A 20225-nucleotide genomic window follows, 5' to 3' on the forward strand; every position below is an offset into this window, starting at 1 on the left:
CTAATGGATTGTATGTCTAGTGCTGTCAATGGTAGACAATGAATAAATAGTGAATGCTTTGAGATTGATTGAAAAAAAAAAGGCTAGGTCTGGCCCAGCGCATCATTTTGTTTGGCCCTCAATTAGTTAAAGTTAACAACAACAACATGTATCAAACTATTACCCGGTAAGCGTGGGCATGTTTGGGTCTTCTTTGCGTTTGTCCTCCTGCAGTTTTTCCACTCGCGTCTGCAGCAGCGCTTTTTCCCCGGCCAACTGCCTGACACTAAGCTCCGCCCTCTGACAAACACACCACCACAGTTGGCTCATTCCACGACTTACGACTCCCAACCCAGCCTGAGTGTGCGCATGTAAGACCGGCCTGCAATTCCCGCTGCTTCCAGTGCAGGGCACTCTCCGTCTGCGAGAGGACTGACAGGAGGCCGGATGCGTCCCGACCGACGGGGGCGCTCACGTTCAACGCTGCACACTGACGCCAAAGACAAGAACAACGTGTCAAGTAAGCATATACAAAAAGATGAAGACAATAGCAAGTCAGTCACCAGCTTGTCAACCGCCTCCGCCACCGCCTCTGCCAGGCCCTCGTTCTCCGATGTCCTGGAAGACATGAACAAAGAGGTGTGACCTTGTGAGCCACGTCAGGGGTGTTGACGTTATTTCTCTGTAAGGAGAAAGCAAACCTGCGGTCCGACTCGGGATCCAGCAGATCATCCACCATGAAGGTCCCCAGACTGGAGGAGGCCGATGAAGATGAGGCGGCAAGAGGCAGGGCCCGCCGCCCAATTTTGATGAGGCGCAATGATGCCGAGTCGCAGCTGGACTGTAGACACAGGGACAGACGGGACAGCTCCGCCTTCATCTCCAAAAGATCTCTGAATACACAAACATGTATAAACTACTACAGTATCAAGTGCATATTAACTCAGTGGCTGCCACTGACAGCAATAGACGTCACTGGCAATGAATCATAAACATTCAATGCCAGCCATCCCAGCTCAAAAAGGTTGAATGTCCATCGTTATCAATGGCAGTGAATGAGATAAGTACTCACAAACACTAAATGGATTAACTGTACAGACTTGTACAACAGAGTGACTCTTTGGTGCTATCTGGTGGTATCTTGGTGCTAAAGCAGGTTGAGGAGCACCATTAGGACTAACATGCTTGCCAGTTTTAAAGGGTATTATAATACTAAGGGGCTGTGAGATATCAATAGAACCGTTATGTGGCAAGATAACAAATATTAATAAAGTGAACAAAAAAATAAATCACATTCATGACCAATTATCAAAAATAGATCGAAAATTACGAACATTGCCGAAAGTATTCCGGAAACAGCAGAATGGGGCGGAGACGTCACAACAAGGAAACAAAAGGTCGAGGCAGGTGCCATCGCTGTTTATCGATGAGAGAGTTGCGTTCGTGTTTTATCAAAAAATCGCTAAAATGGTTCAAACCTGTCATGCTATGTGGTGTACAAATAGCCATTTGTCGCAATGTAGTACCCATGAGTTCCCGAACGCGAGAAAAAGAGCTGGACTATGCAGACAATGAGTAAAGTTCGTCTGTGCTAAGAGGGCTAATTTTGCAGACCCAGCCTCCGGCACGGTTTTGTGTGGTGCGCATTTTACACCTGAAAGCTATTCTAACTATGGACAAATGAAATCAGGTTTTGCTGAGAAATTGCTGATGAAAGCAGATGCGGTGCCCACCATACACGCGCAGCCACCTAAATATCCCGAGATATCAAGAAAGAGGACGATGACTGGCTCTGATGAGACCACCCCAGGCTAACCAAAGGAGTAGAGCAGCCAAGCTCGAAATGGCCAGAGTGACTACTCTTTTATAATAAAAAAACATCACGCACTGGATATAGCACTGGACACATGTATAAATTATCGCTCGTGAAATATATGGAACAAATCCTCTAATCCCATTCATATTTGTGTCTGTTGGCAGAGCGAAAACCTATGATAGCACAATAAATGATAATTATTCTATACATTATTTTGCAGTCACGGTGTATCAGCTTCACAAAAAGAAATGCAAAACAAACCATTCGGTGTTTCCCACACAATATGTTGCCGGTGTTGCATCAGTGTGATTGCTCCCCTCAATGATCCTTTAATTAGGCTGCATTGGCTTTCGTTTGGGCTCAAATTGATAACGAAAGGTTCATAACTCTCTTCGTCATCATTAGAAGAATGTTCGTTACGTCGAATTTGTCGCTGCAACTAGAAACAAAATTATCCGCCATCATCGCCGTCATTCAGTACTAAGCACTGAGCCGGTTGTTTCTTTTTAGTGACGTCACACACACAATATGCTAGATTTCCGGGATCTTGGGCGCGGGTCCTTTTAGCTTCACAATCGATCCAAATTTCTATCATTTTCTTGGTGTTGCGATGTGTGTAATTACACGAAGTGGCATGATAGGAATCCAAAAGGCCTCCATTTATGGATAAATGATGGAATATTAGCATTTCCCCAGGTGTTGTAATACCCTTTAAGAAACATAAATGTGTGCATCAATAATACATTTATAATACAATCATGATCGAATCATGAGGTGCCCTGAGATTCCCACCGCTAGTAAACAATGTGCCATTTTAGGAACCATTGTGACATTAGGATGAAATTCACAGTAATCCCGCTCAGATGAGGAGTCATAATCTCAACAGATTTCAAGAATGCATTCGTAGAGGAGGACGCCTTTTATTACTACGGGTTTAGTGCTGCAACGATTAATCGATTAACTCGAGTATTCGATTAGAAAAAAAGATTTGAATTAAATTTTGCTGCTTCGAGTATTCGTTTCAATAAAGTTGCATTGTAATGGGCTATTTTGAAAGTGTTTGCATTTAGTATTATTGATTTGGGTGGATACACTGCCCTCTGGTCTGCCTCGTTTCACATAGGTGAATCAGGCTGCTCCCTGTTAAGACCAACATAAGCAAAGTTTTTGTTTGAGCTAATTTTTTTTAATGCATTCGTAATTTAGTTTATAAGTTTATTTAGCCGTTGTTTGCAGGAATATGTGTCTGAACCATTTGTTAAGAGCATTGTTAAAAAAAAAAAAGCTAGCATTTAAGCTAGCGGACTTTTGCGATGAAAGTTAGCCAATTGTCCTTTTGTTGTACATAGGTCCTCATTTATTTTTACCGTTTGAGGCTCAACTCAGGTTTTGATTTTTAATGTTCCTTATCCGATTACTCGATTATTCGAACTAACTAGTTATTCGATTAATCAACTATTAAAATAATCGATAGCTGCAGCCCTATACGGGTTTAGTTAAAATTCCACCATTGTTTATTAATTGGCCTGTTTTAAGGTTGAAATTTTTACAATATTTCTCTATTTTTTTCATCACTCTTGGTTTTATTGGATTGTTATTATTATTGGAATTAACCCATTCAAGTACCCCCAAGCCTTAGTGTCAGCACATCATCAAAAATAATCACATAAACTCGGCCCAAGTATTTGACCGCAATTGAAAGTGCACAATAAACACTACAAGGTGTTATATACAGGTCTTGCCTCTGTGTATGCTTCACAAGCAACAAATGTGCGCGCAGGCTTGCAGTTATAAGTTATCACCCCTCTCTCTTATTCGGCAGCGCGACTTCTTCGAGGGAGCAAATGCACTCTTCCTCGTATGTGCGCACGCGCTCTTTGCGTGTGCAAATATGTTGTTCTTGGTGTGTACACGCGCTTTTACTCGCTTGTGGAAGTACCACCTGCTCTATGCTTTCTGCACTAAAAGCATGCATCACAAAACAGAACATTATTAAAGGGAAGAAAAAAAAATCGACTGGCGACAAAATGGCAGACGAGACTCCGGCGTCGTAAAGTCAAAATCACGTAAATTGCGTAAGACGTAAACCGGGGACTACTTGTATATGAAAAATTTTAAAATAGGCCATTCGTTGAAGGTGCCCCATATACTCCTATGCGCCTCATAGTGTGGAAAATATGGTAAATTAATTGAAAAATAACATTAATAAATAAATAAAGATGCACCGATACCGATACTAGTATCGGCAGGGGGCGCCGATCCGGCCCGAAATGGTGGTATCGGTATCGGCGAGTACCAACAAAGACGGCGCCGATACCATTTACCGGTCCATTATTATAACATTTGACCACAGCCTTTTTCTCCTCCTGGCGCTCACTACACTCTGTTGTGTGATGACACGCGAACACCAAGCAGCTATCGCTATTGGCCTGCTCCAGACCAATGAGAGCGGGCCAATAGCCACTCCTGACCAATCAAAAGGGGGCTTTTTCATATGGACGAAAATCAAACCAGGAAATATGGCGGCGCCGCGGCGGTCGGGAAATATTTCCAAATAGAAATCCCGTCGATTAAAATCAATGGCTGCATGCAAGATTTGCGGCCTGAAAGTTTGGAGATGTGGAGTTAAATCGGCCAGTTTCAATACCTCGAACTTAATAAAACATTTGAAGACGAAACGTGAACGAACACAACGAGTTTGAGCCTGCAAGAGTAGGACTGCTATCCAGAGGAAGCAGCCGCTGGACCGGAGCAACAATCTCTGGTCAGTTCACTTCGTCTACTTTACTTTGTCTTTTACTGAAAGAAATGCCGCAGTAATTTGGGAAGTGTTTCCAAAGTATTGTTGCCACCTTTCAGAAATAGAAATAAGGGACTCCCACCTCCCGAAAAAAAGGAGAGACGGGATGCTGTGGTCATTTATTATTACTTATAATTGTTAGCGTCCGCAAATGAGGAAACAAGGTTGAACCTCGAAGCAGACAACAAGCGGGGGATACATAAAAGGGTTTCATGATTGCAAACAAAAAATAACACACGATCGCGGGATAGTAGAAATAACAAAAGGAGTCCGTGACAGCAGGTCGACGGACAAACTAAGACGATAGGCAGCGGTTACAAACGAGAGCAGCACACTAACAGAAAAACCCAATGCAGGGGCATAACAAGCAAATGTAGCGAGATTATTGTGCCAGATGTCAAATAGCGATCAGCAAGGCAAATATCTCGGCAGCCTTCTCTGAGATCACCCGTGCTTAAATGCTGCGTTGACGAGCCTGCATTGGATTCAAGTGCCACGCCCCACGCCCAGCAACAAAACACAATCTAACCAGCAGCAGAATGTGACAATGATTTCATGAAAGTTGCACTGTTTGGACTTTGAGAGGTTTAAAAAAGTTTATTCAGTTCATTCAGAGTTTATTATTATGAATTTATTTTTACTTTCTTACTGTTGGGCTAGTATTATACATGTTTTATTAATTTCACAAATTTAGCACTATTTTGGCCTTTGAGAGCGGAAGGTTTACTCAACTATTGTCTACTAGGGTTTAGTGTACTTTTTCCTATTTTGCAAAGGTAAGCAACAGCCTGACAAAGCCTTGATAGCAATGATTTCACATCCAATTATGTAGCTCTTTGGGGAAAAAAAAATTATATATATATATATACACACATATATATATATATATATATAATCGGGGTGGTATCGGTATGGTATCGGCCGATACTACACAGCCAGGTATCGGTATCGGGGCCAAAAAATGGTATCGGTGCAACACTATAAATAAACAATTTCATTAAATGAATTAAAATAAACATTTTAAACATATGAATACTACAAAAAGAATGTAGCCGCAGAGGGAACAAGCCAGTGCCTTCCTGTGCTGGTCCCAAGCCCGCATAAATACATCGCCCCCATCGCAGGAGTCGGAGCTCGGAGCGTGCAACTGTAGACCGTGGACGAGCGTAGACGGCGCGCGGCCGTTGGCCGAAACGTAGACCGCGGTCCGCCTCCTCCTTTTGCTGTAGATAATCCCGCGTCGCCGTTGGCCGAAACGTGGACCGCGGCCCGCCTCCTTTTTTCGGCCGCGGCCAATCGGCTCTTCTCGCCTACGACCGCGGACGCCCGTGATTGGCTCCGCGAACGCAGACCGCGGCGGCCCGCCTCCTCCTTACGACGCGCCTGCGGTTGGCCCAAAAGACGCAATCGGCGAAAAGACCCACGCGCTCAATCGACAAGCCGAAAAGGTAAATATTGTGTATGAAATTCGCCAAAAACGATGCAAACCGAGTGTTGTTTTTCAATTACCGATTCGAGCTAACGCTAGCTAGGCTAGCTGGTGTGTGGATAAGCCGTGTTGTGCGCGTTGCGCCGCGCTAATAATAATTAGCCGACGCATGTAAAGTTAACGTTCAATGACTCCGTGTGCTATACGTCTTGTATTACTTGTAACTAGTCACAAATTTAACCGATAACTCATTCATTTCACTTCTGTTCAATGCATTTTTTGTTGTGACGTGATCCTCCCTAGTATGATGCCCACACTGTAATTGCTCCCTATTTGGATTACAAAAAAACACTAAACAAAACAGAAATACTGTACTACATAGACGTCATCATTTTGTAAGTGGGCCAATTTTGCATTTTCCCCAATAACTTCGTTTTTATTTGGAATTTGGGAATTATATGAACTCAAGACACCCCTCTCAACATTTTAGCATCTCTGAACATCAAGTCATTTTTCTTTTTCTAATTGCCAGCTAGGAATGGAGGCATCCTCTTCACAACCGACAAAAACGCAATTTTATTATTACCATCATCTAGAATTTTTCCTCCGTGTCATGTCCTGCTTTTGTGTTGACACTTGCCTTTGTGTTTCTCAGTGTACATCAGAAGCGATGACCGGCCACCACGCTTTGCTGCCTAAACTGCGCTTGAGAAGTACATGTACAAACAAGGTATTGTTCTGGATGCCTTTTAAACAAAAAAAAAAACATCTCCTTCATTTAAAAAATGAATTGAACTATATTATTACTTCTTGTCTGATGTGTTTTTTTTTTTTTTTTTTTTTTTACACCTAACAGGTAGGAAAAACTGCCTTGCCGTCACCGCAGCTCCAACAGGCCAGCAGATCCCCGGCCAGCTCACGGTGACCTTTGGGAAATACAAAGGAAAGACCTTCATGTGGCTTACGGAGGAAGATGTCGGCTATGTCAAGTAGTGAGTATATATAAGAAATTGATAATATGCAGTGGATTGTGTGTCTTTGTTACCCAAAATAAAAAATGTCGGTTTAAAACAACTACTGCATGCTCTCTTAAAAAGTCTCCTCGATGGCCACGTGAAGGAGAGGCGACGACAGAAGGGAAGGTGCGACACCAAAACTGGGGAGTGGAGGCTGAAGGAGCAGCTTCTACGCTACGTGGATATGTTCCCTCCGGTGTCATGCCACTTGGAGCAGAACATCGACCGGGCCATCTGCGGGCATGGCCGCTTCCGGTCCTTCACGTTCGAGGATATGTGGCAGTTTTATGACTTCTCCAAGCTCATCCGTAACGATCTCCAGGCCGAAAGCGCAGAAGAATGGAAGATGGCCCAGGAAGCCTTCTGCTTTGTGCGTCAGTGGCTACTGATGACGGAGTAGGACATCAATGTCACGTTAAGAGATTTCGATTGTACATCCTCACAAAGGAGGAGGAGGTTAGTAGGTCGATTAAAAAATAACATAATTTCCTTTGCCAGTGTTTTAATGCATTTCAGGGCTTACCCGTGATATTTATTTTTTGTTCTGTAGCGAGCTAAAGGCAAAGTTGCACCAGCTACGCCCCTCACGTCAGCTTGTGCATCAGCATTAGCAGCATTATCAACATGACCTGCTGTAGCAAATACACCATCATCAGCAGCGGCAGTAGCAGCAGCACAACAACAAGCACCACCACCACAAGGTGATGATGAAGACTGGCAATGTAAAATACTACGCGCCTGGGCGCTTTGTGGCCAATCCGCACAGGGTCAAAAAAAATATTCCAAAAAAAAAAAAACAAACAAACAAAAACTACACGGTCAAGGCGTCCACGTCCAAAGGACTTTCTGGCAGGTCTTTTGAAAACTTTGTAAATTTTAAGGAGGCGGTCAATGACCTTGTAAAATAAAACACATTGATATGTACTTCATGTCTCAGCTACTTTTTACACACACAAATATGCAGTATGTTCGGCATAGCATATAGTCCTGTATATTGTGCACTTTCCCAATGAGTGCAGACAGAAAATTAAAAACCTAGTCCTTATTTCTCAACACTTCAATATCTGCAAAACACTTGCTTATCATTAAACTTATTTAAGACTCAATACAGGCTGCTTAACTTTTACTGTGTACTATAGCTCCTTTATTGAAATACAAGAAAAAAAACTGAAATTTGAGTGTTATAACAAATACATTTAAAGCATAGAGATTGGGAAAAGTCCTAATGCCCTTAATTGAAAGTGGAGAAAAAATAGGCCAAGACAACACAACAGCTAAAACGCAGTAATGATGAAATCTATAATGCTGCGCTTCGGACTACGACGTCACTTGAGGGAAACAACGTCAAACTTTGGTCCCGCCCTCCCGCAGCCTCTGAACAGATGCTCAACCACCCTGCGGAATGGAAAGATGCCAAGACCACCCAGAGGTAACTTGTTACCTGTTGGGCAGAATGACCTCGTGAATGAAAATTTAAAACCTAGTGACTTACTTCTAATGGAATACTAGTTTCTTAACACTTGTATATCTGATTAACACTTGCATATTGCAGTTTGCTATTGGCGTAGTTCAGGAGTCAGCTATCTTATTTATTTCAACATCATCCTTCGTACACTGCTTAGTTTAAATTTATTTTTAGGTAGTAGTAGTGTATATTATTTATTTATGTATTGACATTAATTTATTGTGTGATGCACTGATAGGGTGTTGCTATTTTTAATGTCATTGTACTATTTGAATGACAAAGCCTATTCTATTCTAACATTCAAACAGCCGTATTCAACCGCCTGCTACTACCACAGAAAAGACAACAAACACAAATTGACCTAAAATATGAATGAATCAGCTCATCTGTGAATACGTATTTTATATAACAAACAAGGCATTTAGGATTCTTTTACATTGGCCAAAAACACACTTCCTTAAAATAAATTCCTATATGTAATCTTTAAAAAGCTTTGAAATGTCATAAATATTCTTAATTCCAGAATAAATATGGTTCAAAACATTATTTGAAAGCAATTTTTTTTATTTAGGTAAAAAATGAACAACTTTTAGATGTATTTGCTTAATAAGAACAAATGGCAATATTTACTGAAGTAAGTAAGTGGAATAATCTCACATTCATCTGTTAAATAGTCTTTAACGGGCAAAACATGATGGAGAAAATGATTTGACTAGACTATGTGGGCCTAAAGTGCAGTAAGCAACCGGAATTAGTGCTCATTGTTTAAATACACTTTAAACTCATTCATAAACTGTTTTACAAAAAACTCACAGCTGCCACCCTGGAGGGGATGTTCAATTGGAGTGGGTTGGTCACACACAGATTGCAAACCGGAAGGAGTACTGGCCAATCAGAGCAGGGTTGGGGTTCCACCCCACAGTCTGGACTGATGACCAATCAGAGAGGGCGTATTTAATTGTAGGGCAGAATTGATACAAATCAGTCAACGTTTCGCGATTTGAAGACAGAGGCTGCATCGCGCTCGACCTTTGACCCTTGACTCTAAAGTTTGGCCCCGGACCTCAACGTTGAGCGCAGGTGTCGCTAGACTTCGATTGCACTTCACGTGGGAGGAGGCCCCATCGCAGGGTTGTGTCATCAGGAAGTGCATCCGACGTAAAACTTTGGCCAAATCAAACATCCCAATCAGGTATATGACTTCCATAGCGGATTGGTCGGGGCCCGGGTTAACAACGACCACCATCGGTGCTGTTGACGGCGTACTGGTGGAAACTGGACTACTGTTAGCCGAAGAAGGAGAGGAGGATGCTGCGTTCGTAGGAAGAAAGAGAAGAAGAACACCAAGAGTCTAGGATTGAGAGTATGTACTTTGACTGCTGGAACTAATGACAGGAAAAGGCAGAGAGCTTTTTGACATGATGATGCATATGAGGAAGGTGGAGACTAAGTGGAAAGGGAGCAAAGCTAGAAGTTTAGAAGCAGGGTTGAAGTTCTCTCATGTTGTAGACAGGAAGAGAAATGGAGTAGAAGTAATTGTCAAGGAGGAGTTTATTAGGAACGTCCTGGAGGTAAAGAGTGTCAGATAGAGTGATGAGCCTGAAGCTAGGAATTGAAGGTGCGATGATCAATGTTGTTTGTAGACATGCGCCACAGGTAGGAAGTGAGCTGGAGGAGAAGGAGAAATTTTGGTTGGACCTTGATTACATGATGCAGAACCCCTCAACAGTGAGTGTTATCATTAGAGCTGACTTTAATTGACATGGTGGTACAGGAAACAGAGGTGATGGGCAGGTTTGGTATCCAGGACAGGAGAATGATAGATGGTGGTTGGACTTTGGAAAAAGGATGGAAATGGCTGTCATGAATACTTTCTTCCAGAAGAGGCAGGAACATAGCAGCGTTTCCCCTACATAGGAATTACTGTGGCGGGCCGCCACACCAAAATAAAAACCGCCATGCCTTGCAAATGCAATATATATATATATATATATATATATATATATATATATATATATATATATATATATATTATATATTTTAAAAGATTTAAAGATCCATTCTATTTTTTAATTTGTATAATTAAACATGACATCTAAATGAATACATGAAGCTCATTTGTATGCACGAGTTACCATAAGTCGTCTAAAATAGCACGTAAAATACAAATTGTTCTTTACACGCTTTATTTTTGAAAAGCGTTCTATTGAAAGCTTGCGGCTGGTTCATCGGCTCGGTAGAGATGGAAATCGGGAGACAAAACCACAGAAAGGCATTTGAAGTTAATAAATGTACTTCTGGTTTAAGACTGTGAAAACGACCATAATATACTGACATTGACGTAACGTTTAAGTTCATTATGGTGTGTTTTTGACCCGAATCAGTCGCGTCCTACTCCTAGCATAGCATTTGTTCGGTGCTGACGTCACTCGTTGTTATTTCAAAAGAGTATTTTGAAGCACAGTATTTTGGAAAGGGAAAAGTTCCTGAGGACGAGGGTCCACTACCAAAGTGACCATTAATGTTATTATGATCTAGACTAGAGCTGTCCCGACTAGTCGACGTCGTCGACGTCATCTATGACGTAAACACATCGACGGGCAAAACATACCGTCGACGGGTAATGACGGGTTAAAAAAATTTTTACATGAGGATAAAGTTTAGAATGGCGGGCGCTCGCAATGCAAGCGGCTGTTACTGGCACCCCCAAGGGGGCCGCTGTTATTTCAATGTGACCGGCATTATCAGATTGAGCAATGAGGAAGAAAGTGGGCGAACGAGAGAGAGGGAGCGAGATCGGTGAGTTAGGAAAGTGCGCGGGTAGCGCCGAGTTGGATCCCCCACGTTTTTGTCTTGGTCAATAAAAGTATTCATAAAGAGCCATCCGACGCCTCTCGGTGTTTTTACGCACGCCACCGCCTTCCTGAGGAGGAAATCGGACGAACCGACAACAAAGAGCCAAGTGAATCGCCAGTTCACTCTTCACTACGGCGAGGAGTTGAAAACACCGCCAATTACCAAAAAGGGCAGAATTGGTGACACGTGAAAGTGGCATAAAGTCAAAAAAGCGGACCAGAATAGCCAGAGCCTGGAATTATTTCAAGGAAAATATGGAGGGTGCCACTGTGTGTACTCTTTGCTAAGCTGAGCTCGCATACCACGGTAGCACGTCAGCTATGAACGAACACTTGAAGCGCCGTCACAGAAGTATAATTTTCGAAGACAACGAGAAACAACAAGCTAGCGGATTTTAAGTCCATACAACTTTCAAACGATTTTTTAAAAATGGAAGTTACCTTTATGTGCGTCGTATCAACATGCGTTTTTATTTAATAAAATAATTAATATATAGTATAATTATATATTTTAAAAATTATTATTAAATTTATTAGGATCATGGAAGCTCCCACTTGGGGAAAATATATACATATATCCTGTATATACATAATATAATAAAAATATATATGGAAACAGCACTGGCCTGCTTACTGTATTAATCCATGACTGTACTAATGTTAGTTACTTTATATTATAAAGTATCATTGTGTATATACATATAGTAGTATACTATATAAATAAACAAATTAATACTATATATTTAATTTTTGTTACTGTGAGTATGTGTGCCTCTCATTCAAAATAATTGTAATATTTCAGTGTGCCCTTTATCTATTTTCAGGTTAAAACAAACAAAAGTTGAACAGTATTTCCCCTCCCCCAAAAATGTGGAATGCACACCAGAAAAAGCATCTGAACTCACACAAAGTATTCTGAAAATGATTGTCTGGGACATTGAAATTAATTTTAACATTTAGAACAATATAGACAATGACATACCAGAAAAAGAGTAAGAATTGTTTTGACTCCTGTTAAAGAGGTGAAGTCTCAGTGTTTCCGTTTACATTTTTTTCCGCACTAGTTAATGCCAGCAGCATTTGACCTCATTGTTTATTATTGATATTTGTTATTTATTTATACGTTAATAAAGAATTTAGGTGTTCCAAAATGTTTTTTTGTGAATTAATAAGCTTCAACAAAAATTTCATTATTAAAGTAGTAAAAAAAAAAAAAAAAAAAAAAAATATATATTAGATTAGTCGACTAATCGTAAAAATAGTCGGCTGACTAATCGGGAGGAAATTAGTCGTTTGGGACAGCCCTAATCTAGACCGTCACGTTCCGAAATATTTAATTTGCGTCTGAGGCTAATTAAATATTTCGGAACGTACCGAAGGGCTCATGCTCTCAGGTGCTCTTAAGTTGCGAATGTATTAGCTCTCACGTTCGGAAGAGTAGAAATAACCAAATGGTTATGGCAAGCGTAGTATTTTAATGTTGAGATAAGGTTTTCAAAAACTGAATGAGACAAGATAGCACCTGGAGACCCACATCAGGAAGCCGCACACTCCAGGGTAGGAGAAGTAAGCAAAAAAGCAAACAGGAAATCTAGCTGGGACCCAACATGAACAAAAATGGCAAAGTTCAAGCTGTGGCTGTACCACAAAAATCAAGGTGAGTATTTAGAATCATGCACCTATCATTTTTAATAATCACAATTGTATTATTTTACCTAAATTGTGATATTGAAAATGGTTCATTGTCTGTAACCTGGCATAATCCTTATCGAAAAAAATTTCAAAACAGATGGAAAAGAAGTATTTTTCATCTCATTGAAACAAATCATTATATGAATTTGTACTAACAACCAGAAAAGTAACTCCCACAAAGACACTTCAGTTTGAACTGAAGTTGGATTGGCTAATGTAAATTTAACATATCTGATTTAAATCCAAATGGGTAATCCATTGAATGTGTTTCAGAATATGGACCAGGTCAGCACAATGTCAAAGATGGCATCACAGACTGATGAATGGGGAGTGCTGCTGACGGCAACAGTCGACCATTGCGTTGACAGTGCCCATCTCAACAGTGAACTGTGAGATTTTTCTGCAATGAACTGAGTATGACATTTGGTCAACTGTACAGATTAAGATGCTTGAGTCTTCATTTCCTAAATCTCATTTTTTTCTAATTCCTGTGAAGGTGAAGACAGACTTGAGGAACAGGGGGACCATCTTGCAGCATGCCTCACATTGACTATAAATGGACCACCTATTGCTGATTCCCCGTATCCCCCCCCCCCTTTTTTTTTTTTTAAAGTCCAGGAAAATCAAGTGTTCCAAGGCAGGATGCAAACTTTGCAAATAATTCTTTGTTATGGTTCTTGGAAATAATAAAAAAAATCAAAAATAATAAAAAAAAAATCTTATTTGTCATGGTATGAAACAAATTCGCCGTGACACAACATGAAGGGGTTGTCCGACGCCGACGCAGTCCACCACCACCGCAGCTTCCAAAAATCCTAGGGGAAACCCTGCATAGGGTGACCTACAAGAGTGGATGTAGGAGTACGCAGGTAGACTACATCTTGTGTAGACTGTGTAATCTGAAGGAGATCAGCGATTGCAAAGTAGTGGTAGGTGATAGTGTACACACTATCAAGTGTTAGGTGATAGTGTAGCCAGACAGCATAGGATGGTAGTGTGTGGTGAGGACAAAGGAAGAGGAGAGGACAAAATGGTGGAAGCTGAAAAAGAAAGTGTTGTATGACTTTAAGAAAGGATGTGAGACAAGCTTTGGATGGTCAGTAGATGCTTCCAGATGACAACTACAGCAAATGTGATCAGGGAGACAGGTAGGACAGTCCTTGGTGTGTCATCTGGAAGGAAAGAAGAGGAGACTTGGTGGTGGAAAGAGGAGGTGCTGAATTGCATCTAGAGAAAGAGGCTAGCTAAGAAGAAGTGGGGCATTGAGGAGACTGAAGAAAGTAGACAGGACTACAGGGTAATATGGCGTAAGATGAAAGTAGAGGTGGCAAAGGCCAAACAAGGGGCTTACGATGACTTGTATGCTAGGTTAGACAGTAAGGAGGGAGAGACATATATACAGGTTAGCAAGGCAAAGAGACAGAGATGGGAAGGACGTGAGGGTTAGGGTCGTAAAGGACAGGGATGGAAGTGTGTTGTGTACTTTGAAGAGTTGATGAATGAGGAAAATGACAGCGAATGAAGAGCAGAGGAGGGATCTGTTGTGGACCAGGCAGTAGCAAAGATTAGTAATGAGGAAGTGAGAAGGGCATTGAAGAGGATGAATAGTGGGAAGGTTCTATGTCCAGATAATATACCTGTATATGTACAGTATGGACGTGTCTAGGAGAGGTAGCAGTAGAGTTTCTGACTGGGTTGTCCAACAAACAGGATCTTAGTGAGAAGATTCCTGAGGAATGGAGAAGTGTGCTGGGGCCAATTTTTAAGAACAAGGGAGACGTGCAGAGTTGTGGCAACTAGAGGATTTAAGCTGATGAGCCACACAATGAAGCGATGGGAAAGAGTACTTGAAGCTAGACGGAGGGCAGAGCCGCAGAGGTGAACATTTATGACCAGTAATATGGTTTCATGCCAAAAAGTATACAAGAGATGCAGTATTGCTTTGAGTATGTTGATAGAGAAGTAAAGAGAATGTCAGAAGGAGCTGCATTGTCTTTGTAGATCTGGAGAAGGCTTATGACAGGGTGCCCAGAGAGGACCTGGGGTTTTCTATGAGGAAGTCTGGAGTGGCAGAGAAGGACCGTAATTTCCGGACTACAAGCCACGACTTTTTCCCCCTCATTTTGGGTCCTGCGGCGTGTGCAATGATGCGGCCAATTTGTGTATTTTTCTGACAGCCGCCAGGGGCGCTCGAGCATGGAATGTGGGAGTGAGACACGTGGAATATATGTGTCGAGGAAGACGTTAGTTTGCACTACTACCGGTAGTTTAACTTTGTGCGTTGTGCATGAATAGAGGTGGCGGACCCTCGTCTTTCTGCATGAGTAGAATTGGCAGACCTGCATCATGGAAAATGCTAGAAGAAATTAAATTGGCCATCTGAGTTGTATGGGAAGCTTTGATGACGAGCAGCAAGAGATCGTTTGGCAAGACTCGCCGCATGCGAAGAGCAGCTTTTTTACAGGTTTGCCGGGGGAGCCTGGCAGCGTGAAGCGCTGTGAAAGAGCCCGCCATCACCAACGGGTTTCGAGAGGCCAGTCTGCTGCGTGACAAGGCGAGGAGGACGGCACACGCTGGGAGTGAATATACCTCATTATGGGAGACATTGAAGGCGACGGCGAAGGAGAGAGACTGAGTAGGTGCGTGTCGAAGTGCATCTGAGCGTCTTTATATCCGACACTGAGGGTGAAGACTTCAATGGTTTGAATGCACAGGAGGAAGATGAAGATTGCTAACAAAGACTTTTATGTTTTTATTAACCAGCACAATTAGTGCTGCACCGCCATGCTGATGCTATGTAACTTCCGTGCCGCTGCTATATAACTGCCGTGTTTGCCGGCGCTGTTTGGAACGAAAAGTTAAGGTGTGTTATTGAAAGTTTGAAAACGGTATTTCTTTGTCAATGTCTCTTGTTACTAAGTGGGCACACGTGGCTCATAGGCAGGAGAGGCTTATGTATGTACAAAATGGTTTTTCCTTTAAAAATGTACTGGGTGAGGCTTGTAATCAGGGGCGCCCAGTAGTCCAGAAATTACGGTATGTTCAAGTGGTGCTGGAAATGTATGAGGGCTGCAAGACTGTGGTGAGGTGTGCTGTATGTGTAACGGAGGAGTTCAAAGTGGAAGTGGGACTACGTCAGGGACGATTTGCCAACAATAGCTACAAAATGTTTGACACAAATGTGCACGTGCGTGACGGCGTACCTGTCCGCGGCGGTTCTGACGGTGCGACAGTGCTGCCGGAGTGCCATCACGCATCGCCATATGCACCACAGCTGCTCCCGATGGCGCGTCATCTTAGTGGACGCACGCTACGCACATACGTAAACTTACAACCCGACAAGACTGGACACTAGGACATCTTGACCACCCACCCGCCGCTCACCTCTCGCTCTATCCGCCAGCGCTCGGCCCGGCGCTCCGCCTCCTCCAGCGCTCCGGTCAAATCACGCTTCAGCTCGCGGACGTCATCTCTCAGGATCTCGTTTGCCCGCTCCGATTGGCCGAGGCGCGCCCTCAGAGCAGACGCCGTCTGAGTCAAGCCTGATGCCCTGGACGCGGTGAAATGTGGTATGAGGCCGGCGAACAGACGGGATGCGCGGATGTTAACGCACCTTTGCTGTTCCTCCTCTAGGCTGATGAGGGCGCTCTCTAGTGACTCTGTGTTGTCCTTCCTCATACTCAGCTACAAAACACACAAGTCACACATGTTACTCCATCAAGTGTCAAAAAGTCAAGATTCGGGTGCCATTTAAGCCCCACAAAAGTAAAACATGTCCATCTACTCCATATTTTTACAATAAAATGTAATTTTGATTTAAAAAAAAAAAAAAAGTCATACAAATAGGAAAATATTCTCATTATCTTTAAATTAAAAAAAAGAAGAAATAATGGGAATGCTTACTCATATGATTAGGAGCCTCTGGGTACCTCACGATACAATAATTCTACAATATTTTACGACACAAATAATAAACAGAAAAACAAGCTCTTTCATTCTTCTGCTGTGAATTAAATTGAGTTTATCATGAGTAGATTTCCAATTCATTTGAAGTGGGAGGGTCGCAGGGTGAAGGGTCACTTCCTGTAGATTCTGGGGCATTCATGTGTCACTTCCTGTTGATTTTGGATTATAGAATGGGAAGTGACCTAGGAATCTCCCCAAATGAATAGGCAGTGACTCAAACTCAACAGGAAGTGACCTGTAAATGCCCTAAAATGAACAGAAAGAGACCTGTAAATATTCAGAAAAGCCTGGCTGCGAATACTCTGGTTTCTAATGAACCAAAGTTCATTCGCCCCTCGTAGTCTAAATGGATTGGTCGTCTCGCGCCGTCAATGGCAACCATTGTCCAACAGACCTCAGATTGGAAGAATGGTGGGGGCTAAGTCTCACACACGCATACCGAGCACCGGCTCACCACAGGGCTGTGTGCTGAGCCCCCTCCTGTACTGCCTCTATACCTACGACTGCACTTCACAGGAGCAACACCATCGTCAAGTTTGCCGAAGACACCAAAGTGGTTGGACTGATCTCACAGGGAGATGAAGCATCCTATAGAGAGGAAGTCCACAAACTCTCAGCCTGGTGCTCAGACAACAACCTGGCCCTGAACACCACCAAAACCAAAGATGTCATCATGGACTTCAGGAGAAACAGAACCAATCCGCCGCCCCTGTACATCAACAGCGAGTGTGTGGAGAGGCTCCACACCTTCAATTTCCTGGGAGTCCAGATCTCAGATGAACTCTCATGTACAGCAAACATAAGAGTCATCATAAAGAAGGTTCAGCAGCGTCTGCACTTCCTGCGTGTTCCAAGGAAGAAGAAGCTGGATAGGAAGCTGCTGCTGGCCTTCTACCACTCATCCATTGAGAGCCTGCTAACATCGCCACCCTGAACTGCCATATGTAACACCACATCATTCAATGTCCAATATTCATTTACATGCAATATTCTATGTGCAATACTTACTCACTTGCATTGCACGTGCATTCAATACCTTCGCTGTCAAACTGCTGCTATTTCACTTCGATTATTTTCAATGCCTGAACATCTCATACACACTTTATATTTATTTAGATTTTATACTTTTATACTTGCAAGTCATTTTTGAGATTTTAACTTATCCTACACTGTAAAGGGAGATGCTTGACAACTTTATTGTACAAATGTATAATGACAATAAAGGGCTATTCTATTGAGTTGACAGAGACACTACTCCAGTGGAAGATTTCGGTAGCAACTTTTTTTTTTTAAACAATGACACCTGTTTACCTTTTGGAAGACAAAACAGGATGACACCTTTGCAACAATTTGGTGTCTTACAAGTGTCATCAGTTGATTGTAGTCAGGTGCTGCTTGTTTTAGCAGAAACCACATTGGTTAAACAGTCTGTGCTCAATCGGTTTGAACAAAAACCAGGACCCAGGACCTTGAGTACCGGTTTGGACACCCCTGGACTACAGGAACTTGAATAAAAGAGATTGTGAATTTGTTCACCAGTCCCTGAAGGTCACATGATTTATACAGACCAAATAGGGGGTAAATTGTTGCTGTGTTGCAGCTAAATTTACTTCAGTGCCACTGACAATTATGGACGCCCAATTACATGACTCTTTTTGTCCTTTAAATGAGTTTATCACTAGTAGAATTTCAATCCATTTGAGGTGGGAGGGTTGCAGTGAATGAATGTTTTTTTCTTGGTATGTCCTGATCCGATCACGTGATCAGAAATCGGGCCAATCGCACCATTTTTCAGAGAATCGGAATCGGGTGAAACAGATGTTGTTTTTTTGTAATGTAAGAAATATGTTTTTCAGCTTTATACTCATTCAGCCTCTCACCTCCCTCCTGGTAGCTAAGCAGTGCAACATAACTTGTTTTTTTCTTGGCCACTGGCTAGTGTTTGGTACTTAAAGGTAACAATAATTGACAGGTTTGTAGGTTTGATATCACGAGAGAAGGCTCAGTAGCTCTACGATCAAAGGCACAACTGTGTCAATCATCGTTTAGTTTGTTACACACAGTCTGCGGCAACTCGTTACGTGAGAAGCTGTTCTCGGCAGCATCAAAGCATGAGTGAATTTGAGTGGACTCACTCAATCAAGCATTTTATAAAGACATTTTTCCACATTGTTCTCGTTTTAAAATAATTCACATTATGACGGCTGCACGCTGGGACAGTGGATAGCACGTCCACCTCACTGTTCTGTGTGCCTACATTTTGTGTTAGTGCACCTGAAGAAAAAAAGTTATATATCGAAATGTTCATTTTCCCCGCAACACTCGCAGAAAACGCAGAAGAGGAAGTACTGTATAAAGTACAGTACTGTAACATGTTTGAAACTCTTGTTCAGATAAAAACAAAATATATATATATATTTGTATCAGATCAGGACTGTATCGTCAGATTCTTAAAATCAGGTGACTCTGACTCGGGTGCAAAATTATGTCATAGGGATATCCCTACATTTTTCTGGAGCACCGCTCCGGAGCTTGCCTCAAATCACATTAGCAATGACGTATGGCCCACTTTACTGCTTCACACAGACAGAACCAGTAAGTAGTTTGGCCTGGCGGGTACCAGATTAGCCTAAAATCGACGAAAAACCGCAACACGATCCTAATGCTTTTGGATTGATTTGAATAGCGCTCGTATTGTCTTCGACGGTTTCATTGCTCTGCAATGAAAACAACCAGGAAGTTTTTTTTTTTTTTTTTTTTTTTTAAATGGTGCCGCCCAATAAGTTTATTTGTTGCAAATGTAGCTCGTTCACACGGCAACAAAGAATTTAACACACACACGCCTTGTTACCGGCATCTGGGGGAATAACAAAGTCCGGTCAGCAATGACGAGGCATTGCCGGACCAAACATTAGAATGAAGCAGGTAGAGCTGCCTTGATGACCTTAAACTCATACGTTCATCTGTACAAAACATGGAGATAGGCGTATGCAAATTAACAAACTTCATCGTTTGTTTAATGCTGGCCTGAGGATTCTTTGTATTTTAAACTGTTGCACAACAATAAATTGAAATCTGACGTAGGGCTGTTTGCTCTTACCTAAAAAGAAAATCCTGATTATTTTCTCTCAAACCCGATTTTCCGATATCGATTACAATTTTTTGGCAAAATAAAAATGACAAAGTATTTGGAATGTCTTCTATTTT

The 20225-nt window shown here is 42.1% G+C and overlaps 1 protein-coding gene across 4 annotated transcripts in view; it reads right to left on the bottom strand.

Annotated features, from left to right (window-relative positions):
* LOC130910414 (trichohyalin-like) overlaps positions 1–20225 on the bottom strand; it is a 68044-nt gene that overhangs the window by 5040 nt on the left and 42779 nt on the right. For all 4 annotated transcript variants that reach the window (XM_057827691.1, XM_057827692.1, XM_057827689.1 and 1 more), the window contains 7 exons: positions 16666–16736; positions 16437–16602; positions 16256–16362; positions 681–872; positions 543–597; positions 362–469; positions 164–279 (listed from right to left, as the gene is read on the bottom strand). In XM_057827691.1, coding sequence (XP_057683674.1) covers positions 164–279; positions 362–469; positions 543–597; positions 681–872; positions 16256–16362; positions 16437–16602; positions 16666–16736 — 815 coding nt within the window. The remainder of the gene's footprint in view (positions 1–163; positions 280–361; positions 470–542; positions 598–680; positions 873–16255; positions 16363–16436; positions 16603–16665; positions 16737–20225) is intronic.

The sequence above is a fragment of the Corythoichthys intestinalis genome, chromosome 22 (assembly GCF_030265065.1).
Source record: "Corythoichthys intestinalis isolate RoL2023-P3 chromosome 22, ASM3026506v1, whole genome shotgun sequence".
NCBI lineage: Eukaryota > Metazoa > Chordata > Actinopteri > Syngnathiformes > Syngnathidae > Corythoichthys > Corythoichthys intestinalis.